Raw genomic sequence first — 25,765 nt, 5'->3', positions numbered from 1 at the left:
AGGAGCATTTCTCTTTCTTCGATTGCACTAAATGTCATCTATCGCTGTGTTTTGTAACGTGCCGCAGTCACCTGCTGTGTGCCCAGTGTACTCTTAGAGTGATGGCTTTCTTTTTTTAGCTTGTTAGTGGAAATGGAAGAAAATCTGTTTTCGGGATGCTGATCGTCCTTATGGGCATGTAAAGTGCTGAGCTGGTCAGTGTGTTAAAAGGATTGTGCGTGCTTGTAGAATTAAGACTCTTCAGCACCAAAGGAACTTTTTAAGGTCTTTGACTGTGGTTCAGGGCAGCCTAGGTCCTTCTGTAACTGATACATATGCAAGGCTTTAAGAATAACAATCCTGCAATTAGTTGCCTAAACTTTATCAAGATCTCTGGTTCAAGCAGAGCTGCTTGGAGGCACTTCTTAGTTTGGCAATTTACTTGTTTTTAAGTTTGGGCAATTGTATTTTAAGCAGAGGTTTGCAGCTGCTTAATGGCTGGGTGTCTTTTAGCTTTTAAAAGTATCGGGGTCTTTCATTTCTTCAGTGAAACAACAAACACACGTTAACCTAATGAATTAAACTTCTTTCATGACGTAAGTAAACCCCCCCCAAAAACCACCACAACAAAAAACTCCTGGCAACTTCAAAAGCTCCTAAGTTGAAACCTGTAATATTAGGATACTAGTGAATTACCTCTTGCACAGCAAAGTTTCTTTTTTCAGTGTAAGATCTATTCAACAGGAGGTTTGGATGCATGGAAGCACAGGGTCAGATCTGTAGCTTGAGGAATATGTGAAAGAATAAGATAGAAAATCTATGGACAGAAGTGCTGTCTGTATTTCTGGAAAACTTATACTTTAAGGATTTAATGCATTTAAGACTTTTCAACATAAATCCCAACCTCTTGAACGTGTCTTTTTAAATTGTTAAAGATAACATTAAATAAACATGGAGTGAAAAACTTCCCTGGAAAAAGTTATTTAAATATGGATATTTTCTTGGTATGAGTGGGCAACATTCTGTAACTTATCTCTTACAGCAAGGAAAAAAAAAAAATCCAAAACAAAAGCCCCCAGGTGACTTATCCAAAGTTACATTACTAGAAAGTTAAATTACATTCCTTATAATTAAATGAATTTTTTAAAATAAAAAAAATTAAAATAATTGAAAATAATTTCTACCTACAGATTTTAAGTATCTTTCATTTGTGTTTTGGCATTTAACATTAAGATAACAATAGGTTTCAGCTAGATTCAGTCATCAAAGCAAGACAGTATTTGAGTGAAAGAAAGTTTAAGTAGTATTTGAAATATAACTGTTCATAAAGCCTCTGTTATTCTTCACATCCAAACTGGTATTTTCCTTTCTGAACCTCCCTCTTCAGCTTCCCGTCTAATATGATTGAAAACAAATGTGGATTCTCTTAATTCCTGTATAATTGTACTCTAATTACAAAATTCAGTAGAACATCTTTGAGAGAGAACTGCAAATAATCTCTTTATACAGGCACTGCTCTGTAACTACTAAAAATACCTTATAATAGGCTAACTTAACACACAAATCTTCAATTTCTTGCTTTAGAAGAAAGAATGGCACAAATTACAAAGATTAAATTGGGCCATTTAGATATAAGAGATGTAACTCAGTTGCATTTACGCTAATGGAGAGAAAAAAAAACCCAACAAAAAAACCCAGACTCAGTTCAAACCTGTGTAGAAGTAAACGTGTAGTGCTGTACCTACTGGGTAGAGATATTATTGGAAGATATTTAGAAAACTGAGATGCAGCATAAAAGATTTCTTTGCATATTCTATTGCTATTAGCAACCATTAGCCCTGTACAATAAATCTCATTTTTTGTTGAATAAAAGATATGTGCCCAACCTGTATAAACAAATACAGGAAATATATGCTGAAAAGCGTTGTCTTAGTACTTAATGTTGAGGGCAATGAGAAATTAAAGAGTGAGATTATTCTGTGCTGTGGTAGCCTCACCTCCTGAAGTGGAGACTTCTTCGGACACCTTCTTTGGTTGCAGTTCTCAGTCTGGAATGCCATCCCCACAAGGACGAGAAGGGCTCTGCCCTATAGCCCCTGGAGCCTAATTTATGCTTCATGGGGAAAGCCATCGAGGAAGGAGGGGCATGTGGTGGTTTCCGAACACATCACAGGAGGAGGTTAAGTAATCCTGTGCTGCGCTTCCCTTACTACTAAATAGTAAAAAGGAGAATCTCCAGAGTTCAGGGGTCCTTTATGTCTACATTTTATGATTGAAATTCCTGAAAAAAAAAGCTTTAAGGGAGGGTAGAATTAATTATCAAGATAATATCAGTATTTTAGTTTTCATGCATACATGTTATCTTGCCTGCTTTGATAACTAAATCCTCTGGATTCAGCTCTGAGTTTTCTGAAAGGCTTTTATAATGATATGGTTTGCAGAGTTTTAAGTTTTCTGACCTACATTATACATAGATAAAATTTTCAGTTAATTTTTGTTATCTTCCTATCTTAAAGTAGTTTCTAAATTAATGAAACATAAATTGTAAAACTATACGAACAGTATTTTCAAATGATAAATTGAAAGGTTTTGCTGAGAGCAAAATGATTTCATTTAGAAACAAACATTCTTATTTAGTGGAATTGTATAGCAGACATATAAAAGGCAAGTTGTGGCCAAATCAGTACTCTTATCTTCTTGCAAAATAATTATACTTGCATAAGAGAAACATGCTATCCATTGTATTGTGTGATAAATTAAATTTATTGCTTTATTCTGCAAAGATTAATTTTAAAATCATTGGCAGTTTCAATTAAACCTTTAAGATTGCACATATAAATGTTTAAGGACACATAGGAATCCCTGTGGTAATGAGGATAAGTGAGTCAGCTGAGATTCTGTTTAACAAAGCGTAGTTATTGTTATTGTGAAAAATGTTTCTTACCTAGCAGGTTAATTTATTATAGTTGCTTGTTCCATATTTTAAGAACTTTTCTCCAGCTGTTGTTCTCAGGCAAATATTTGCCAGGTTCTGTAGTGAAAGCTGTATGATCTGAACTTCATTTCCTGAAAATAGAAGATATATGTATTGCAAAGTGCTTGGTTAAGTTAGCGTGTAATGCTAGTGACATAGACAATGATGTAACATAAAAGGAAGAGAAATTTCTTTGGTGCTTTTGAAGAAAGTCTCTATTTAAACCCCCCCTCCCTTTTTTTTTCACATCCACTTAGAAATTAAATTTTGATTTGAATATCAATTCTCTACCTGATTGTGTGGGAAATGTTTGTCCAAGTGAAAAATAAAGTACAGAGGAAATCCTAGAACAAATTAAGCACGTTCTCTTTCCAGATAGAAGAGGAATTGTTTCCATTGATCAAAACATTTTGATAGGATGATGTACAATAGGAAGATTAATTACAAGATTAAAAAAAAAAAAAGGAAAAAAAGACTTAAATGCTTACATTCACAGTGCTCATGGTCCAAGACAAGTCAGCTGAGTAGTCACCTAATTTGGAAGTGCTTCAGATATTCCTTGTTGGACTGAAAGTTCCCTAGGACCTGCAGCTCTGCTCTGCAGGTGAATAGGACACCCCTGGCTTAAAAAAAATTAAATTCAAACCTTGCTAAAGTCTCACAGAAGTCCAGCGGTTTAGCAGAGGAATGGCCGTTTCCCCGGAAGAGACCGATGTGTTGGACACACTCTAATCACGGCTAGTGTGTGCTGCTGGGGTGGGTTTCACAAAATGTACCTGCAGCCCCACTGGTTTTACGTTGGAGGGAGGGAAGGACGTCCTAGAGCCAGTTGTGTATATCATACCAACTTTCTGGAGGAAAGAGAATACCAGGGCGATGGGGCAAGGCCATGCCTCCAAGGAGTGCACCAAAACTTCTACTGTCTACTTCATACCTCTTCTCTTGCCTCTTTGTCACATATAGCAAGATACCCAAAGCTCATGGAAGGGAGGTGCTGGAGCGAACATGACTTCTTAGCCCAATAGCTGGAAACACACATACCCATGATTTTGCCGTTTTTCTTTCTTTAATGCTTATGATAAGCATAATGCGTACATGAAAATAGCGATATATGTGCTGGAAACAGGCTGCTACAGCATGTTCTTGTAAGATCATCATATCAAGCTGTCTCCTGCATGGATACGGATGGCTGAGTTCAGGTATTTCCCAACGATGACATGAATGTATGAACGAGACGTGAGATGTTTGACACCTGATCAGTAATGCTCAGTACGAGAGACCTTACACAGAAATTTCAGATACGTACAGTAGATGTTATGTCATAATACAGAAACTTATTCCTATAATCATAGAGTCCATTTTGGGCGAGGCCACGACTTCTTTTGGTTTTCTTATTACTTTGTGATTTTTTAGTAAAGTAATGAAATACACTTCTCTTTTCAGTGTTCTGTTTCCTGTGGAAAAGGTTTGAAGTTTCGTGATGTGCATTGTTTTAATAGCTTCCAAGCTAAAATAGAGGAAGGAAACTGCAAACATTTAAAAAAACCACGGATGTACAAAATATGTAGAGCTGGAAGATGTCCTGCTTGGAAGGCTGGCAGATGGGAAGAGGTATGTAAAATCTGCTATAATTATGTTCTCTATGAGAGTACCAGACGAGATCATATTCATGATACAATGCTTCAATGGAAATAATTGTCAGGAAGTTTTTTATATACACATCGCAATGAAATCTACAAATGAGCAAGTATTTCATTATATTTTCTTTTTCTTTAAGAGTAATTAAAAGTAAATATCTGTGAAAACTGAAAGTATTTGGTAATCTGAACCTTGGACTGGAGGGGTACTTAGGGCTTTCCTCAACTTACCTTGTAAATTCAAAACAACGGTAAATTTTTAAAGTTTACTTCTTACCTTCAGTGATGAATTTAGTAGTATTGCTGTAATTGATAGCTTAGTCTGAATATTGAAGTGAAGCCAGGTTTGTGGGGGAAGGACAAGAAAAAGAGCTTGTGGGCACAAATACCGGCCTTTTCCCTGCCTTGGTCTTGTAAAAGATCTCTCACCTTATTGTGAAATTGTGCGTAACTGAGCGCATGGCAATATTTTGCATTTCACTCACTCTTTCAAAATGTAATTCCCCACATTGATATAGACACATTACCACTCTCCACAATTTGGCCACACTTGATAGACCAATATCTACTTTACGATTAGGCTTGAGTCTTTAGGTAGGCTTTGGGACCTAATTGTGCTTCTGACTGGGGTAAAAGGGGGCTGTCTATCTTAGCAAGCCTTAGTGTTGTAATGCAATAAATTTGGCCAAAAGGGAGGAAAAGAGGCATGTGGCAGGAAGAATTTGAACCTTTTTAAGCTCCTCGGTACTACCTGCAAAAGAAAGAGAAGTATCCTCAAAATACTGTACCATTTGCAAGATTTTTCTAACCTGAAATACTGAGGGTTTTTTCTATCATTTTAGTATTTGCATTTTAAAACAACAGACAAGGCTGTCAGTCTCTAATAAAGGAATGATGTAAACTCAGAACTTAAACTGTTTGATCTTGCAAAAATGTAAAGTTTGACTTTCCATATGGCTATAGTGATTGTTTCTGCTGTGAATTAAGATAAGCCAAAAGATCAGTCTAGGTAACTCGGGTGCATTTATTTTCCATATTTCCTACAAATTTTGATTTTCATTGTAGTTCTACATTTTTAACATAAATTTCTTCAGATACAATGAAACGCTGGTGTGGTAACAGCTGGGAAGTGTATTTTAAATAATATCCTAAGAACTTGTAATAGTGGCAACTGTACCACCTTCTGTGGACTGTCTCATTTCGCACTGAGATAACTAATTTTGATCAATTTTAGTGTTCTGTATCCTGTGGAGTGGGAATTCAGCAAAGGGATGTCTACTGTCAGCTGAAGGACCTGGGCCAAGTGAACGAAGCGATGTGTAATCGTGATACCCGACCCGCTAGCAAGAGGCATTGCCAGCTGCCTGCCTGCGTGCAGTACCAGTGGTTGGCGGATGAATGGGAAGATGTAAGTAGGGCTTTCAACTTGTATGAAGTAACTGGGCGATGTCATAAGTTGTGGGGGTTTTTCCAACTTGGATCCGTTTCTAATAGCTGTTGTGTTGCAGAGTAACGAGTGACCATGCTGGATATTTTGAAGGTCAAGCTTGCAAAACTAAAGAGAGTGGCAAAAAATGTCAAAGGCTTTGTTTGCTCTCTTATATGGGATTTGCTTGTCTACTGTTGTAGGCAAAAGCTCTGGTGGAGCTCTGAGCAGGTCCCTATTGATAGAACTGTGCAATTTGAATACAAAGTTCTTCACATAGTGCAGAAAATGTTTAATAAAACCTCATTATGAAATATCATTTAAAAAAACCCCACTTCTTAAGAATAGAAATACAAATGACATGTCAGCTGGAAGTAAAAATCTCAGAGGTAAAACCTTTGGACAACAGGTTTTTTTCAAGATCTGTATGGAAGACTTACCAGAGTAGATAAGCAAAATAAAACTTGACATTCTCCTACCAAATATGCATTTTCATATTTAAGAAAATTTAAAGACACCTTCAGGAGAGAACTATCCTTTTTAAAGATGTGATGATTATTTTCTACATGCTAAAAATCTAGTAACTTTTGTATCCATGTATGCAAACATACAAACATATATAAAGAAAGAGGGAGAGGGAAACCCCCAAATCATGTATAATACCTGAAGTGGTGTACAGAAGAGCCTGTCTCTTACTGTAACATTAAACAAAAACCCAGATCGTGCAGTTGTGGCATCTTAATAATCCGCACTGTTAAATTTCCTAGGGCAACCCCCCTGAAACTTTGAATGTGAAGACTCAAAAGTCTCAGGGACACAGTGCTGTAGAAGTGACTAGTGTTAATATACAAATCATTTGTTGGTGCTCTGCAAAACCTGGATTATATTCATGCAGTTCAGACATATATATTCCTCTGTTAAGCTATATTGAGGGAAAGCTGACAATATATGTCTCTCCCAAGTGTTCTCTTCTCGTATGAAGCTGTTAAAATCAGGAATTAGTGAAAGTGGCTCAGAATGACCTTTTAGCACAAATACACACTTTCAGAGAATGAGGGTGAATTTGCCTTTTCTGTCAAACAGTTGTATATTCCAGCTGGGTATTTGGAGCTCTCCACTACAAATGCATTGTGTTTCACCACATCTTCTGGCTAGTTCATAACTTCTTCCACATGGATATTGCTGCTTGTTTGAAATTCCTGTGTTCAGTTCCCTTCTCTGACTAGATTCATATATAGCCCTGTACATCTAGCATTAATAGTAGTTCAAGTGTTTATCCATCTGTATTCCACTCTCGGTGCAGTACGTCCTCCACCAAACTCACAATATTTTGCCCAGCTGTCTCAGCTCTGAGTGCTCGCGTGTCATTTCCTCGCCTTGCCAGTCACAGCATAGCAGTAAAATTTCCAGATCTAGCATTTCTCACTAGAGAAGAATGTCTACAACACTAATGTATAAAGTATAATAAAAAGAATTCTTCTGCCTGTCCCCATTACCACATGACCAGGTTATTCCTTATGTGCCTAATATTCTGAGCTGCTCCATGCCCCTAAAAGTTCAGGTGTTTCTGTAAGTTATTCCAGCCAACTGGATCCACGCTCCATCGCCTGACACAAGTCCACACAACATTTTCGTTCTCTGAGTGACTAGGTTTCTGAAAGGCTTAATGCTGGTATGGCTTCCATTGCTGGCCCACAGTCTCTTGTGGATCTTCTGAACGGGTGGGTAAGCCTCTCGCTGATTTACTTTGATTGCTCTCTCTGATTTCTTTCCATCTTTTTTGTCACCTCACATTTTGGAGAAAGAAGGCAATCACTCAGCAAGACTGGGGGATTATAAGCACTTACTACCCTAATCATGAGTCAATGCTTAAATTTCTCCTTCAGGGCTTAGGACCTTACTTCTACCTAATGCAGGTGAATTTTTGTCAGGTTTTTTTTTTTTCCCCCTCAAACCACCCCCCCACTACAAAAAGTGATGACAGGCTGTTCCTCAGATGTAATAAGACTGTTGTTTTTCTACATCAATAATGTGATATTACTGATTGTTTTTCCTGTTAATTTGTTGCTCATGTGAAGAAGATAAAAAGCTAAGGCTTTTTCATCTGAATGATTTTTTAAAATTTTTTTTTATCTGGGTCTCTGCATGTTTAGAGCTTTGAGGTGAAATGACATTTGTAAGCCTAGATGTACATTTTGCAGCTTTTTTCAATAGTGTACTTATGTCAGTGAAGTTTGTAGAGCAGTTCCTCATGTGCTCGCTCGTCAAGTTTGCAGATGATGCCAAACTGGGAGGACTGTTTAGTATGCTGGAGGGGCGGGGCTGCCAACCAGGGGACCCGGACACGCTGTGGGAATGGGCCCACAGCAACGTCGTGAGCTGCGACGAGGACAAATGCAAAGCTCCGTCCCTGGGAAAGAAGCACTTCTTGTAGCAGCCCAGGCTGGGGATGAAACAGCCCTGGGATCCCGGTGGGTGCATCCTGGCAGCAAGGATGGCCAGCACCCTCCTGGGCTGTACAAACAGGGACGCAGCCAGTAGATCAAGGGACGTGATCATCGTCTTCTGTTTCTCAGCACTTGTTAGATCGTATCTAGCATCAACATCCCATTTTGATGCCCCAGTGCAAGAAAGAGATTGACAAACAAGAGCATATTCAGCAAAGGACCCCCAAGCAGGTTGGGGGCTGAAGCACTTGCCCTGTGAGGAGAGGCTGAAGGAACTGGGATTGTTGAGTGTCAAGAAGAGACAGCTTTCGGCAGATCTCGCAGCAGCCTTCCAGTATCAACAAGGAAGTTACCAAGAAGATGGAGCCAGTCTCTCCACAGTGTCCTATACTGGGAAAGCAAGAGGCAGCAGAATAAGGTGAAGCCAGAGGCGTTCAAACTGGATATTATGAGAAACTTTTTCTCCATGAGGACAATTCAGGCAGTGAAACCAGCTGCCCGGGGAATTTGTGCAGTCTCCATCCTCTGAGGTTTTCAAGATCTAACTCGTTAAAGTTAGAAGTTTCCTCTGGCAGAGCTGCTTTACTGTACAGCTCCTGGTTTTTGTACTCCAAGCTGCAGCTTTGAGTCAATAATAACAAAATTTGTACAATAGGCTTGATCTATGTGTCAGACCCTGATGAGTCTTCTAACTGACTATTATTGGGTCCAAATTACTATTAAGTTAGGTTCAGGTCTGACTATAGTAGATGGTATTATTAATTATTGTGTCTGCTGAAACTGGAGTTTGCGAATTTCAGCCTTCCTTCTTCATTACAGCAAGATCAAACATGTGAGATGAGGCACCCATAGCTGGGGACGTGCTGTTAACATGTATTACTTAGCCTGTACCTCCACTTTTGTGAATGGCAGCAAGGTTCTCATCCTGTCCTGGCAGAACTGTGATGACTCTCCATCCCACCAGCTTGCCATGGGGAGAGGTCTGAGAATACTCAGGGCAAAGGCACAGGCCCACCAAATACTACCACCAAAAGCTGCCACTGCTTTCATTAATAGGCAGGTTTGTTTTCTTTTCTTTTATCAGTGTAATATCATGTACGTGCTTCCAGGGATTCCTTTTATTTTGTTTTCAAGACCAATTTACTCCTTTCATACTTCACCAAAATCCTTTTTTTTGGCTCTTCCCTTTTCATACAGACGAGCTTTTTCACTCAACCTATCATCCTGGCCTGACATTTTCATTTTCTCCTCCATCTCTCCCAACAGTTACAGTGTCATGTCATTATATGCTATTGTTTGTTCAGTTGAGTAGAGGTACCTGAACTTTGAAAACAAAGGATTTTGATTCAGTGAGTAATTCAGTCTGACACTGATAGCAGATGTCATAAAAGGTGTTGTTGTCTGGGTTTCACTGGTGTGTGGCCATTGGCAAATCACTTTGTTCTGTAAATGGCTGGTGTCAGCACAAAAAATGTGACTTTTTCTCACTCTCAGTGCTCAGCATCATATAGAAGAAAGGAAATATACCGAAAGGTTAAGTGTGTGGATGAAAACCAGCTCCAAGTGGATGAAAGCTTCTGTGATCCTGCCACAAAGCCTCCATCAACCAAAAACTGCAGGATAGCTCCCTCTAAATATGTTGTGCTTACCGGAGAACTGTCACAGGTAAAGTAATTATACTGCTCACATGCTTTTTGTATAATATTACATTTAAGAATGTTATATCTCTGCAAAACGTGCATTATGTGTGCAGAGCAAAAAAAAAAAAAAAATCTATATATACATCTGAACATGGGTGTCTAAACTTTCTCCACATTAAACCTTCCAATCAGCCATGATTTGTTGTAGTGACTGTTATCAGTCTTCTGGTAGCCCCCCTGGGACCTATGAACACCAGCTAGAGGACAGCTGCCCCTACTACAGGATTCCTTTGCTGGTTCCCAGGAAACTCTCTTGCAAGCTGATCTTGCTGAAGTAAAGAAAAATCTTGTCCTCGATTTCAGCAAAGTGCTGGATCAGTGCCGTGTTGCCCTTGCACTTATCTGTAATTGCAGTGCTGTAGAAAGGTGGTTTCACAGAAGTGATGCCTGTGCTTGGGGATTTTATTTCAGTGCTCAGCCAGCTGTGGGTTCGGTTACCGGCAGAGGATCACGTACTGTGTTGGAATCCATTCTGTTCAAAACCAGCACACCCACGGCCTTCGAACCGTAGCGTACCGAGAATGCCCGGTGGAGCCATCCCCGTACATGTATAAATGTAATATCAAAGGATGTTCACAAGCAGCGACCTGGAGAGTGGGGAAGTGGACCAAAGTGAGTACAGATGTGCAAGCTCGTTTTTGATAGTTGCCTCCAACATAAATGAATGCCAAGACTATTTGCTGACATAAGTATGTTAATTATTTACTGCCTTCTAAACTAAACTTCTTGATGGCTCTCCATGTCTAGTGCTCTGTGTCTTGTGGAGTGGGGGTAAAGGAGAGAACTGTAGAATGTGTGACTGAAAATGGCTTATCCAGTGACTTGTGCCTGCCACGTTTAAAACCAGATGCCAGAAAGATCTGCCATGAGGAAGAATGTAAGTGACAGCTGTAATTTTCAGCTGAAGTTAATGTTTTTCCAGGTTACTTACATAAAAGTTATATATTTGGAGCACAATTATGCAGAATTTAAGTCTGAAAACTAAATGCTATTCATGAAATACTAATACGATTTAATCATTCATTTTGAAGGTGAAATTCTTACCACCTGCAAAGATATCCAGATTAAAAAAGGGATTAGAAAGGATGGTGAATACCTACTTAGCGTGAAGGGAAGGATGATAAAGGTACTTTTAATATTTATGAGTTTTATGAGCATATATTTTTATGAAATAATACTTTTCTAATAAAGATTTTGCTAAAAGGTTGTATTTTCTCTTCCAGATTTATTGCTCAGGGATGCACTTAGAGAATCCCAAAGAATATTTGACATTGGTAAAAGGTGAAGCAGACAACTTTTCTGAAGTATATGGATTCAGGTACAAAAGTGGTTTTGTAACTTTGTGAAGTGCACTTATTCCTTCCAAAATAAAAGGATAAAATAATACTTAGCTTTTGTGAGAACAGATGAGTAGAATTTTTTTCCTTGATTTTCTGTTTTGAATATCCAGGCGTATGAACACACATGCAGAAATGTAGATACTTCCAGGCTGAAATTGTGTTAATTGCACTAAATGATTATAAAAATTTTCTATCTTGACTTCAGTAGAAATAGCTTCAATCCACATTAGTGTTTCAGCTAGGCCAAGATTAATAGCTGAGCTTCTTGTTCAGTAACTGTTGTTTAGTATTTTTATGTGGTATAGTGCAATGCAATTATTTTTCATGCTGATATTATGTTATGGAAAAATGCCAAAAGGAAAACTAATTTTTTGCTATTCTCTAGGCTGCAGAATCCATATGAATGTCCTTTCAATGGAAGCAGAAGGCAAGACTGTGCCTGTCGAAATGATTACCTTGCAGCTGGCTTCACAGTTTTTAGCAAAATAAGATTTGATGTAGCTTCCATGCAAATTAAAAGTAAGCATTTTGGCAGTTTGAGCCTATGCGAGCATTCTATTGAAATTGCACGTGGTCATGATTACCAAATTACCATTTTGACCCACTTACAGATCCAGTTGTGCCATTTTTGGGCAAACGAAATTCTTATTTCCTTTAGGAATTCAATGGGAATTTCAAAGAAAAAGAAAATTGAGAAACCACCCCTACTTCCCTTGTTAGTTTGTCCCAAGTGGTCAAGTGGCATGAATCTTACAGATTTGTATTTTATATGTGACCTAGCTTCAGTCTCTAAGGTTTTGTTCCCATTATTCCATTTCCTTTTAGTCCCTGGCATATTTTTCTTGGGAAAGTCTTCCTATGCAGTAGTTAGTCCCATCTTGGGCTTTGGCAGATGCACTAAATGGACAGGGAATCTTGCAGCGCTTTCGAGCCCCTGCCTGCAGGTGACAAGGTGGCCCACAATCAGCTCACCTGGAGCTGTGTCCAAGTGCACAACCGTCCTCCTCCTCCCAGCCCCCTCCTAGCTCAGAAAGAAATCTGGGCTTGTAGGTTGGACTGATTGTTGTGTTAACAAAAACGGACTATTTAAAACATAGTTTCTAAAAAACCAAACGAAAACACACAAAAAAGCCCCCTCCAAACAAACAAGAAACAAAAAAAACCCCCCAAAACAACCCCCCCCCCCCCCCATGTTAATGCCTTTTCTCACTGTTTTCACCTGAACTTCTAATGCAGCAGTTTCAGTGTTGAGTAATTTTCTGTTTTCTAGCCACAGATTTTCTTTTTGCTCAGACTATACTTGGGAGAGCAGTTCCATTTGCTACAGCTGGAGATTGCTACAGTGCTGCCAGATGTCCACAGGTATTTGATTTCTTATCCTCTTGAAATGTGCATGTAAGAGGGGACCCCCCCCCCGAAATCTGTGTGACTGATTTAGAGCTGTAAGGTTCTAAGCCAATCTCCTATTCTGTCTAGTCTGTGTGCTACATTAATAAGTATTTTTTCCTTATTCTTTCCTCTCCTGTTCCACCATCTTCCCCCTGCCACCTCCGTTTCTCTCTCAAGTTGTTTACTCTGCATTTGCCCTCTAGGCTCCGTGTATGTATATCCCGCTTTCCGTGTGTTTCATGTGTTGCTGTTCCTCCCTCTGGATGTGATGTATGCTTTGTTTCCCCTAATCCCTTCTCAATCTTTGTTCTCCTCCAGTGACTTTCCTTTTTTATAACCCTGCAGAATTTTTCTTATCTTTTCTCTGTTCCTCTCCTGATGCTTTATAACTTTGAAGACTACCAGAGGAAATCAATCTTGTTTAGCAGTATAATTTAAAATTTATACATCCATTGGTGTGTCTACGTTAGTGTTTTAGTTTGGATTGGATGGTGCTTCTTAAGTTAATCTCTGTATTGTCCCAGCTTACTGTTTGTTGGTTCACATCACAGAGCAGTCTTGAAAGACACGAACGGGATGCCTTCTGGATGAAAGTAAATCAAACAAAGAGCTCCAGAAGAAGGCTCTTAATGCACTCTAACTGCTAATGGGGATTCAGTCTGTGGGACTAGATGAGAGTTGTAAAACCAAAGTCCAAAAACCAAAGTAAAACCTCGATCTGTGTACTGTGTACAGACATTGGGCTCCCTGACCCAATATTTTCAGTCTATAGATCTGCTCACACTGCAGCATCCTTCCTGCTGGTGCAGACGTAGCCCTCGTCTGAACTAGACAGCCTAGGCTGCCTTTGGAGTCCATTGGCAAAAATGGGATTCCCTAGAAAACAGTTCAGCTAATCTTACCCTATTAGGCACCTTAGGATGAGGAGAGCCGTCCTCTGGAAGTGCATATTTCTTTCCACTGTTCACAGAGGGAGTTAAGACCGACTGGCTCAGGCTTGCATGGAGGTGAATCCCTGTTGTCCATCTATCCTAGGGCTTAAACTTAAGACAGGCTATGTGGGTGGATGCATTCGAGGGCAGCTAGAGACAATTTATGTACAATTTAAGTACCAGTGAAGTGCCTAAGTTAGGCAGACTGAACCCCTGATGAGAAAACAGTTCGAGTTCTTTACAGTATTGGGATACCTTCAGCCTGCAAACTCTTCACGCTTAGTACAATGCAAATCTATTTGTGATCTGTAACTTCTGTTGGGAAGTCGTTCTGCTTGCGTGGTTTTGCACCGACACATTTCTATCTTATAAGATCTGCACTGAAACTCACGCTTTTAATGCAGTAAGAAGGCCTCCATTCCTGCACTCTCAGTCCTTGAAATCTGTTCCTGGCCTTGAGTATGGTGCCTGATATGTCAGACAGCTGTTAAGCTGTCATTATGACTGTACATAGCACTTCTCATTTATTTTTGCAAAATGATATCACTGTGAATGAGGTTACTTTGGGCCTGTTAATTGTGAAAAGCATTCCACACTGTTTGTATGAATTTCCTCCAGGTGCTTTATTCATTAAATGGAAATCTACTTTTTGGGCACTTGAAGAGCAACCTACCCTATCCATGGGAGCTTATGTTAGCTCATCCTGAGTATATGAGTGCTAGAAACATGGCAATTTTACATAGAAGTGCTCTCAAAACAGATCTGCCATACCGAACAATGTAAGACTGAGTTTTTGTGAAAGAATTTCAGTGAATCACAAGAACAAAGGATGAGTGGTGTATTTTTATATATGCGCACATACATGCACCCACACAATATTTATATATATATAAAAAAGTATATCTGACTATGATGATATTAAACAATTAAATACAGAAGCTACCGCACATAATAGAAATGTTATCATTGCTAAAGCTTTTATCTCAGGATTTATGCAATTTTAACTAGGTCACAATACAGAAATTGAGGCCTTCAGTGAATTGTATGGAGGCGTGCAGGAGTTTTCTGATTGTAGTGCTGCCCAAACTGGCCATTAGGCTCTTTGTGGAGGTAGTACTTCTTTCCAACAGATTGCACTTCTGTGTGAATGCAATTTAATAATTTTCTGTACCAGTTTGTTTACTAATGCAGTGCAGTTTGTTGCTTTTAATATGTTTCTTATTCTCATATGAACTGATTCTTGTTTAAAGCTAGTTTTCAGATTATGTATTTGCATAGGCAAATATTTTAGAATGGTTTGTATTTCAAAACATTCCATTTAGCAATAAATTTATTTATTTGAACCTTCACTTACATTCATGTTCAATTATGTTATTTGTTATACTGAAAAAGAAATGAAAGGTGGTAAGATGATGATGCTTGGACAGCGTGCTTACAAAAATTTGAGAGTTAGATGGCTAAGAAGTGATTTGTCTGTAATTTCCAGGTAGAGGTAGGTCCTGACCATGTCATTTCCAAAATGTTCAGGCACTTGGGGGGGGGGACGGGACAAAAACCAAACCAAAACCCAACCAACCAACCAAAACCCCAGCCTCATTCTTGCATATTGCAAGTCTGTACTTTTTGTAAATTAAAATTTAGTATGTAGAAAGGAGGCTAAAATAATTTGAGTTGTCTGATGTTAGTTCTGTATTCAGACTTTGCAGACAGGTGCTACAGATGCACAGGTGCTACTTGTTGCAGAATAACTTGTTCGTGTGTCTATGTTCCGAGTGTCCAAAAAAGGGTGCAATGCATAACCCAGGTTAAGTACACACCTTTGAGTCCTTAATGTCTAGATACACCCTAAGTGATATGGGCAGATATGCCAATGTAAAGTGTTTCAGTATTTTGAACTCTGTTTATGAGCTCTGTATTTTACCTTTCTTTTTTTTTTTTTTTTTTGGTTTTGTTTTGTTTTTTTTTTTTTTAGGGACAGTTCAGCATTAATTTGGCTGGTACAGGTCTGAGATTATCCAGTACAGTTAGGTGGATTGCTCAGGGCAACTATGCAACTGCTGACATACACAGATCCCACGTAAGTCAATATTCTTTTCCTTTACCTGCTCTTATGGTCTTATGGCTTGGAATATTATGCCTCCAGAGGTACAAGTGATGACTCTCTAGTGAAAGCTAACTGTGAATCAAAAATAGTGCTCAAGGTCTCTGACCCATCCAACTCTTCTTCCAGATGTAATGCACAAACTATGTTGAATCACACCGCCCAGAATCTAATCCACATCAACACTGCCTGTCTATTTTAAGAGCCTATTGTTATATTAATCAAGTTTATTAAAAGTTTTGAAGATACCTAATAATACTTAAAAAAAAATTAAAAAAATACACACAACACTCCAAAACCCCATTTTATTAAAGATGCCCTACTACAGAGGATCCTTACAAGTTGCTTACCTCCAGCTTGATTTGTGTGAGGAACCCAAAGACCAGTTGAAAAAGAACAGTAAGCATGCACAGTTTAAGACAACATGGGATGATGGTAAGCCAGGAGAGAAGGTATACAGCGATACTGATAAAGGATCTCCATGCCCATTTTGCTAATTTGATGCTGTCTCTTGGTTTAGTATTTGTAGGTACGATTTGTCGAAAGATCTATTGTGTGCAAACCTCAAGGAGCTTTTTGTACAACTGTGATTTCAGTCGCTTTTCTTGATTGACTGTTCTCTTTGTCTAATTCCCAGGACGGTACTAAAATATATGGAAGATGTGGAGGATTTTGTGGAAAATGTATTCCTAATACAATTATTGGTCTCCAACTTCAAATACAGTGAGAACTCTGATGTGGTAAGAGCATCAAAGCAGGCACATCTGCCATTTAGGTGCAAATTGTAGGTGCTGTGTATATATATATTTTAATTCTTTCATCTCTGTAATGCTCATTACTGTAATGCTCACTACTAAGAATTCCTGTTTTCTTCAGTGTTTTTTCAGGGATGTACTACCAGTTTGTGGGCTAGCAAGTGCATAAATCACAATCATAAACCTTCAGGTTTTAATGGAGAGGCATTCATTCAATGTACAGTATATATTAGCAAGTAAATTGCACTGAGGTTACTATCATGGATAACACTCTAAATTGTACTATAATTGTAATACTTTACCTGCAACTAATCAGTGCAATTCTTTATGCAGTGTTCAGTAGAATTTATACTCTACTGGTTTTCTTGATCAACTGTACTAAATTATAGAAAGGAAAGAGTTATGGCTATATAAAGAAGACGGGTAATAATTTCAAATACTTCCAATGTTGTGAAACCTTTTAGGAATTATCTGTCAACAACTTACAGCAGAAAGTATATAACCGACATACTTGAGCTCGTTTCTATAGATCTGTGTGTTCCTCTGTCAGTAAAAGCGTTTTTTCCCCATCCCTTTCATTATATTCTTTGTGGTGCTCAAATATTAGCAGTAATCCTGAGAAGTGTGGTTTAACCTCTGTAATCTCTATAGCACATGTTAAACATCTAGGCTTAGTTTTGTTGTGGTTACAGGAAAAGAAAATAAGGAAACAAATTGCTTGAAAATCTGATTTTAAATCCCTGCCTCTCATCCAAGTATACTGTAAAAGCAGTGTATTCTGTTTACTGTAGCACCTTGTATGTGGTTTTATGAATATGTATTTACTTAAACACTTTCCATATACACCTTACTCCCTTATACTGGCCAATGGCATATTAGTAAAGGTTGTAGTGTGTCCCCCCCCATAGTCCAATTCAACATAGTTTTCAATAACCTTGGTGAAAACCCTGGGCAGAGGCAGCATCAAGCCCCACAGTTGTTTTGGTGTCCATCTTTTACTCAGTTTAATTTTTCAATGTTTGTAAATACAGTTCTAACATCTGCTAGTTACGATTATTTCTTCCAGAAGAGTAAGTGTATGAAAGAGTTACAAGGTTTAAAAAACAATCTAGCTCTTTAATTTGTTGTTTTGTAATACTTTACAGTCCAGAACTGTAGAAATCTATGCATGTAAAGGTAATGTGTTTCAGGGCCAACTCTCAGGTACTCAGAATAAAATTTATCGTTATGTACCAGATAACTATACGTGCTTTTTCTGACAATATGCATTCTGTAAACCAAATATTTGTTTTGCATGCCAGTACAATTGGTAGATGAAATGGCAGCTATATCATATTTTTACCCACAAAGAGTTAGCCGTGAATTAGCAACATGCATTAATTAAAAACAATACTGTACCACAGAAGTGTAAGCAGCTACTTTTTAGATAACACATGTAGGTAATTATTTTGTGATCTCTGCATCAGAAATGTATTTTTGCACTATGTGCCTTATATTAGTTGTAAACATTAATAAGAATACAAAACGTTATTTTCCTAGAAATGTTTACATTTATAATTAAAATCTTGTAATTTATAAACTATTTATACAATAAATATACTTGTGTGAATGGTACCAGAGTACTTTTTTTTTTTTTTTGGCATCAAACACTTAGTACAAAATGTTGCAAAAACTTTTCAACTTGTTTATGCGCAGAATAACTACATTCTTAATACCTCTTCACAGTAGTATACGTTGACTTTTACTGGAATAACTGCCACACAAGCAGGTTACAGTCATAGGAACATTTTCCATGGAAGAAATCCTACTTCAGAGGTACAAACTCTGTGTCTGTGTACTCTTTCCAGTTGTCCCCCCATATTCACCTGTACCTTTCTTAGGGGGTTGCCCTGTAAGTCGTTCACTGAAATAATGTAGAAATCTGAAATAATCTTCTTCCTCCTTGTGCTAAACTCGGATAAGTTCCTTTGTGGCACGGTCCCTTGACAACTGCTTTGGCAGAAGGGGAACTGCAGTCTGCCTCCATCCCCAGGAGGACCATTTTCTTTTCAGCCCTGAAACTCCAGTTAAGGGCTAGGAAGTGCTCAGCTCTGCTGCCACAGAATCACTCTGGAAAATCCACTACCTAACAAAGTGACTTTCAACCCAATACTCAACAGGGCATGTTTTTATTGGGTAATAGTACTGATTTTTGAGTAGAAATGTATTTTCTATAACTAAAGCAAACCCTGTGGCCCAATGTCAACTTCCATGTAAACCAGCACTGTATTGTATTGTTGTTTTTTGCATCTTTTCTTTCTTTTATCCTTGCTTTGGAGTTTCGGCCCTAGTGCAGGGAGAAAGTCCTTGTGTGTTCTGGCATTTTATGATTTCCTTGTGTTAGGATTTTGATTTTGTTGAGAAAAAGGGCTTAATCAACCACCCCATTTCAACTTACTAACGTTTCATCCCGAGGGCAATTTAAGGAAAACGTGAGCCTGATGATCCGCTCTGAAGAGTTTGGAGACTTGATGATGCTGCCATGTTAGAAGGTCCGGGCAATAAAATGAGAATCGTGGATTGTGCTTGCAGTACGATGTTTCCATCTCCTTTAATTGACATGGCTGTGGATTTCCATCGCACTGGGCAGCCGAGATGCCCACCAGAATAGCCGGTCGCTCCATGCGAGCGCCGTGAGCTCCACCTCGTGGGTCTGTGTGTGCCGAGCTGCCCACGGCTGGTCACAGTCAGCAGCTCTCCAGCTTTGATCGATGCTTAGGTAAGGAAATGCTGAACTGTCCCGTTGCTATTCCATACAGAAAAAATAATAATTAAGGAACGGTAACAGCTAAAGATGATTGTAATGATACTTTGTTAGATGTCTTCTAGGACACTGTCAATCCCATCAGTGACAGCATCAAATATTAGATGACACAACTGCACTTACTTGCTTGTGTGTAGGCACACGCGCGCATTTAGTGCTTATCTGAATATTGAATGCTGAAGATGGACTAGATGTAAAAAACCTTGTTGCTCACATTTATCTAACAAAATGTCACTTGGTGTGCTATGAAATGGTGTACTCCCCCGTGGCAGTACCTCTGAGGTCTCTTGAAGACACCATCGAGGTGTATTCTACCTGTGTTTCCCCAAAGGTTATATCTTGGAGGTAGCAGAGGAGCTGGAAAACCTGGCTCTGGGACCCCAAACAGGTCTCCATCCTAGCTGAATTCATCCTGGCGTGGTCTGTCGTGTCACTCTCCCTGCAGAGAGGAGCAGAATACACCCCGGCGTTTGATCTGGGACAGGCTCAAGTGTGTTGTACAATCAGCCGATCCCCCGTTCGTGGGAAGAGTTGTGGCTGAATGATTTCAGGGTATATTTGTATCTATGCAGGTTTCTGATGGCTGGGCGTGTATTTTTCTTACCTAACTGAAAGGCTGTAACATCCCAGACGTACTTAAAAAAATTGAAGGAAAGCTTTGGGGCTTTTCTTCCTCTCCTGTAACCTGGAATGTGTTTAGTATAACCTCTCAGTTTTGTTGACTATTGGAAATAAAAGTTTCACATAATAAGGAAGGGGTTTATGTCTTTGCAGTTTTATTGTAGCAAAACATTAGATCCCTGAGAAATTCAGAATCTGAATAAAATATTACTATATCTGGCAAGTGCTTTCTATATCTTGCAGGGCTTTAAGTGAGATTAGTGAGAAGTGTGAGGGGTTGGGTTTTATTGTTTCCATAAAGAAACAAACAGATTCCTGAAAATTGATGTTCTGTGGCTATCAAAACTGAACTTGAATTAGAATCGGAACAGAAATATGCTGTAATATTTTAACCTTAACTTAAAAAATAGAGAGCAGGAAAACTATGTACAAAAACAGTTTTGAAGCAAGAGAATTGAATATTTAAGTAGGAAATTAATATTAAAATGGGTATTATATAAAAACATTGCGACTGAGATTTCATAGTAATCTATGCTGGCTTTATTTATAAGTTAAAACAATTTTCAACTGCACTCCAAAGAAACCTACCAGAATCTTTTCCAAAAATTAACTTTCATGATACAAGACGCTTCTATATTTCTGGTTTTATTGATGTGGTACTTGAGCCACAAAATGCCAAAGGCTGCACATAAATGCCTTTATACTGACTCATGTATTGAACAGTAACATGGGATTTTACTCACTTAACGCACGTAAAGGTAGGACTGGAGCTCAGCGTGGCAGAATTGATATGATGTGATGTCCTCTGGGCTAGAGAGTGGCAACCCTGGGGAAGCATTGGCATCCTCTGGACCAGCTCATGGTCTCTCTTGTAAGACCTGCTTTGCCCTCCTGGAGTACTTGGCCATCTCTTCCTGACCAGTTATGATTTTTCAAGATGGTCTCATTATATCTATGTGTGAAAAAAGACTCTCTCTCTGGTGTGCTTTGGAAATAGACTGAGTAGATGATAGAAAAAGTAAGGTATGGCTTTGAAAGCACATTCCTGCTTCATCATACTGGGTTTCCTTCAGGCAGAGCAGTAACTGTGAGGATAGCAGGGGAAAATTACCTGCTCTTTATTCAAATAGAAGAACAAGCTCTCTGACTTGGAGTTGAATCTGACATTTAATCTTCTCATCCACAGAAGGTGGTTTTCTTTTGCACAATTATGTTTATTTTGCAATACCATAGCTTGAGAGGATTTTCTGGGCTTTGTTTATCCTGGCTTTAGAGAAGCAATCTGTGCTCTGTTTCTGATAAACTTCTCCTTGTGCTCAGTTATGACAGATATTCCTTTGAATTGACTGTATAAAAATACTGTAGCAGCAGAGCAGAGCAAAGATCTGACTGTATTTACGTCTATATTCTGCCTTTAAACATGAACAGCTGCACACACATTCATCTGTCTCATGTCTGACTCTGTGCTGCCATCCAGAACCTTTTCCTTTTTAATAAACAAATGTTTCCTTCTTTAATCTGTGTGTGTGTGTTTTATCTCTGTTCCTGCAACAAAATTTTCTTGTCCACATATGTTTTTCAAATCTTATTTGTATAATTAAACAAAGCATGCAACAGGGAGAACCCGCGCTGTAAATGGTGGAGAACTACTCCCTCTCCAAGTAGCTGAAATAAAACAAGTTATTTCTGTCTTGCACACCATTCCTATTTTGTTTTGGAAAGCAAAACCCCGCATTTATGAATACTGAAAGACTCTTTTTGAAATCACTGTATGGTCTTTTAGAGTCTGATTTACAGAAGCGAGGAACATTCAAGGAGAACTCATGAATTTTCTATGTGCAAAAGGCTGGAGTGATTCATAGCAGCAGCACTATATGTTTATGCCTGGTGGGATGAAATCCTTTTTTGCACTTTAGTTGTCTCCGGCAGTCATTCATTGATCGTGGTAATGGCATTGATGGTCAGTTCATCATTTTCCATGAGTTTTTTGATGTTCCTCTGGAAGCCGGAATGACTGAAAATACAATTGCACAGAACACAAATTGAAATTTGTGCTTGCAAAATCAGAGGGCAGAAAGTTTCTTTTTAATGCTTTGTATTTAAAATGTCTTGCAGAAAAGGCTTGTTGTAAAAACATTTATTTAACACCTCAGTAAAGAAAACAGCAGCCCTGCTAGTATTTGTGTTCCTGGAAGGTCTGCAACTCGGACAGGGCTAAGCAAGCTGCCACCAGTAGCCTCTTTCATCAGGGTTTACAAGGTATTTAGCTAAGAATTCTTTTGCCCTTCAATTATTGTTTTCTGCCTTACTTTTCTGGCAAGAGTAGTAATAAACGTAACAGACCCCAGTTCGTCAACTAAATTCCTGCTTGCAGCAGAGAGAAGGGAAAAAGAGGAGTAAATTTGGAGTTGTTACCTCAAAGGGAAAACACACAACCTGTGTGCTAGCATAAAAGCTGAGCTAAAAATGGCACAGTGAAAGAGATTATTTTACTTCTGAAGTCCTCCCTTCCATATCAGGATTAGAGATTTGTTGCTACTCTTTCTTACGTGGCCAGGTATATTTTTCATATTATGCTGCCAAATATTTACTCAGAGGGATTATTTTGGGACGGATCTATGGAGAATGCAGATAGGCAGGCATAAAAGGGGGAGATTTTCTTTGGATTGGAAGTACACCCTCCTGCAATGTGTTTGCCTGGCCAGCTGTCGACAGCATTGCTTTGTATGAAATTCAACATCCAGAATATTTTCAAAGCAATGAAGGAAGGGAATTCTGGAGCGCTGTTTCCAGCAGTAACTTACACCCCTGTTTAAGCAGAGGGACAGAGAAGGCTTTATCTTTAAAATGGAAACAAACTTCTGGCTAACTGAAAAGCTTACCTAGCCCATAATCAAACAAAAACCCCACCATTGTTAGCAGCACTAACAATGATCCTGCCATAATAAATTATAAATAAGCTGTAAGAATCATAAAATTTTAATTAAAAATGTGTCTACAGGCCATTCTGTGCTGTGCAGTGTCTTTTTCTCTCTGTGTGTTTTGTTCCATGCACCACAACCTTTGTTTCATATCTTTTGGATGAGCCTGACTTTTCTAACTGAAACAACCTTCTTTTGGAGAGATTAGTTCTTCAAAATTTTTTTATTTCTGCTTTACTCACTGAAAAAAGTGAGGTAGCATATTTTAATGTCATTACTCTAGAAACACACATTCAAACAACTGTGTATTAAATTATTTCTACCCACCCCCCATACACACTGCTGATCAAGCCTGTGGCCTTTTCCATGTCAGAAGGCAGAAGCTGGCATGAGCATAAGCAACAACTTGGCAAAGTTTTTTTTTTTTTTTTTTTTTTTTTTTTTTTTTGTAATGTGGTACATTACAAAAAAAATTTCTGTGAATTGGTGTGACCACTGTTCAGTACAATAAAAGATTTCTGGCTCTGATTCCACAAGTCGCCATACCAGGGTGTATTTCTAGCCCTTCACTGAATCTCACTAATATACGTGTAATTCTGCGCTGGTGCGCGGATCTAGTGTGGGGATTCAGTTCCCCATGTTTGAGACCTTAAACTGTGGGTTTTTTGATGTTTGTTCCTCCAGGCCAGGTGTCTTCCTCTAGTGTTTTGTCCAGGACAAAGCACGTGGTTATTTTTCAAAATATGCTATTGCTGATAGTAAAACAGGAGAAATGGCATAACACAGTAACTCTTGTGGGTTTTTTAATCAGGAGTTGCTATTTAAAATTTCTGTCTAATTAGAAATGTTGCCAGTTAAATTCCCCATTGCTATGCAAGTATTACGCGCTCTGAAAGCAGAGATTTCCTGCACATCTGAGGGCACATTTTGCTTTGAAGGTCTATCTAGTTGTGTACTGTGCTGCTAATTCACCATATAAACCAAAGCTAAACCATGTGCCATTCCAAGTACGAGCTAAAAATATCAGAATATTAGCTATGAGGACATTAAAATGATCTCTTGGCGTGCAGGAGACAGGCTGTCATCCCTACATAGCTGCAACTAGCAGACGAGAGTCTCAAACCTAGCTCTTCTTCCTGAAAAGAGCGTGTCAAAGAATTTCCCTTGCGTATATAAAACCCCTGCTCGTTTGGCTGGGAAGTGATTGAGTTTTCTGCACTCGTCGGGTTGACCCAGTCCTTGCTCCAGCGATAACTGCGTCATCAGCAAAGGGCTCGTCCGTGAGTCGCGAAGGAGGGAGCTCCTTCCATCCAGCGTGGACTTCGGTGGCCGGTGCAGACCTCGTGCCTTAGCATCATCTAGAGGCAACGCGGAAGCTGGTTCCCCAGAAGCGCCTTCTGTCCGTCTCGTAGCTGAGCCCGACTTCTTTCTGCAGGCACGTCGAGGAGCCTGGAGGTCCTGTGTGCAGCCGTGGCTCACGCGGGATGGCAGGGCACCTCCGAGGCTCAGCGCCGGGGTATCTGCTGGGTCCTGCTCAGGACAGATCTCCTTCTGTCCTGCTGAAGTTCAGGGGCCACCTGTCTTTCAGCCTATTGGAAATAGTAAGACAAATCAAGTATGAAAGATGTTGTCTTCAAATCTCCAATTGTCTGGTTTAGGGTTCTTGACTGTTCTTAGCATTTATTACCTGTAACAAATTTCACAATTTCATTACTATCAATAACCAGAGGCTCCAGCTGACATCAGTGGTCTATTTTCTACTGTCCTGTACAACCAGAGGCCTCAGGGCAGGAGCACTGTAATACGCTGCACAACAAGAGATGGAAGGTGCTAAAAACTGGGAAATAATCTGTTCGATGATTTCCCATCCAGCTCCCTACATACCTGCAATAGAGTCGAAGATACTTCTTAACAAGAAAATGTGACTATCAATCCAGACAACAAATATTAAATGGGTCTTGCCAGGCATCAAATAAAATCTTGCCTTCATGGCTACATCTACCCCACTAAGTAGCAGCACAATACGGTTCACCTCCATACGTCTATAGGTATAAATCCCCTCTCTGAGGCCGCCCCGAAACGTGGCCACACGCTGTCAGGAGAGCGGTACAGGCCAAAACAGCACCAAGAAACGTGGCGACAATTGAATGCCCCAGCCCGCGAGGCAGAGCTCGTCCCATACCCCAGCCCTGTTTAATTTACCACCCCTGGAGCAGCCCTGAGGCTGAGAGCGAAGAGACCCTCTCACACGTAGCTAACGCTCTTCACCTTGGCCGCAGAGCATCACTCCTATCGACGTTTGTTGCAAAAACCTTTAACAGCCCCAGGCGCGGGAGATGCAGGGATGAAACACTTGCTAATGTATTCCTTCCCATGCATGGGGCTGTCGTGCTGGTTCACTATCCCCCTTCCCTCTCCTCGTTAACAGCAATCGTGAAATGGATCGCTAATCTTCCCTCGGTACGTTTTGAAGGAGCGGGAAGCTCGCTTGAGGAAAACATCTTGAATTTTTAAGAAGTTGCAAAAGAGTCTGTAGCTCTGGCAGATTGCGAGGGAGAGGAAATTTGTGGTTTTGAATAACATAAAGTGGCGCCAGCTCCTCTACTTTTATTCCAGGGGAAATTTTATTAACAGTTGGGAAATACAATCTGACTCCAGATTTCTCTATCGCAGACCTCTCAGATACGACGTCCTGGCTGCGAGGCGTCCGTGGGCACAGAGGGGTTGCCGTAACGAGCCC

At 39.4% G+C, this 25,765-nt stretch overlaps 1 protein-coding gene across 1 annotated transcript in view; it reads left to right on the top strand.

Moving 5' to 3' along the window:
* Positions 1-22,150, top strand: part of ADAMTS20 (ADAM metallopeptidase with thrombospondin type 1 motif, 20) — a 102,405-nt gene extending 80,255 nt beyond the window's left edge. Inside the window, exons 29-40 of the mRNA XM_010574108.1 lie at positions 4,397-4,564; positions 5,825-5,998; positions 9,958-10,128; positions 10,575-10,775; positions 10,911-11,040; positions 11,195-11,289; positions 11,387-11,481; positions 11,889-12,022; positions 12,774-12,865; positions 15,797-15,901; positions 16,563-16,648; positions 22,021-22,150. Of these exons, the coding sequence (XP_010572410.1) occupies positions 4,397-4,564; positions 5,825-5,998; positions 9,958-10,128; positions 10,575-10,775; positions 10,911-11,040; positions 11,195-11,289; positions 11,387-11,481; positions 11,889-12,022; positions 12,774-12,865; positions 15,797-15,901; positions 16,563-16,648; positions 22,021-22,150 (1,581 nt within the window). The remainder of the gene's footprint in view (positions 1-4,396; positions 4,565-5,824; positions 5,999-9,957; positions 10,129-10,574; positions 10,776-10,910; positions 11,041-11,194; positions 11,290-11,386; positions 11,482-11,888; positions 12,023-12,773; positions 12,866-15,796; positions 15,902-16,562; positions 16,649-22,020) is intronic.
* Positions 22,151-25,765: the final 3,615 nt, after the last annotated feature.

This window comes from Haliaeetus leucocephalus, unplaced genomic scaffold, assembly GCF_000737465.1.
Source record: "Haliaeetus leucocephalus isolate CR32 unplaced genomic scaffold, Haliaeetus_leucocephalus-4.0 Scaffold406, whole genome shotgun sequence".
In the NCBI taxonomy this organism is placed as follows: Eukaryota; Metazoa; Chordata; class Aves; order Accipitriformes; family Accipitridae; genus Haliaeetus; species Haliaeetus leucocephalus.
This window is presented reverse-complemented; position numbering and strand designations above follow the sequence as displayed.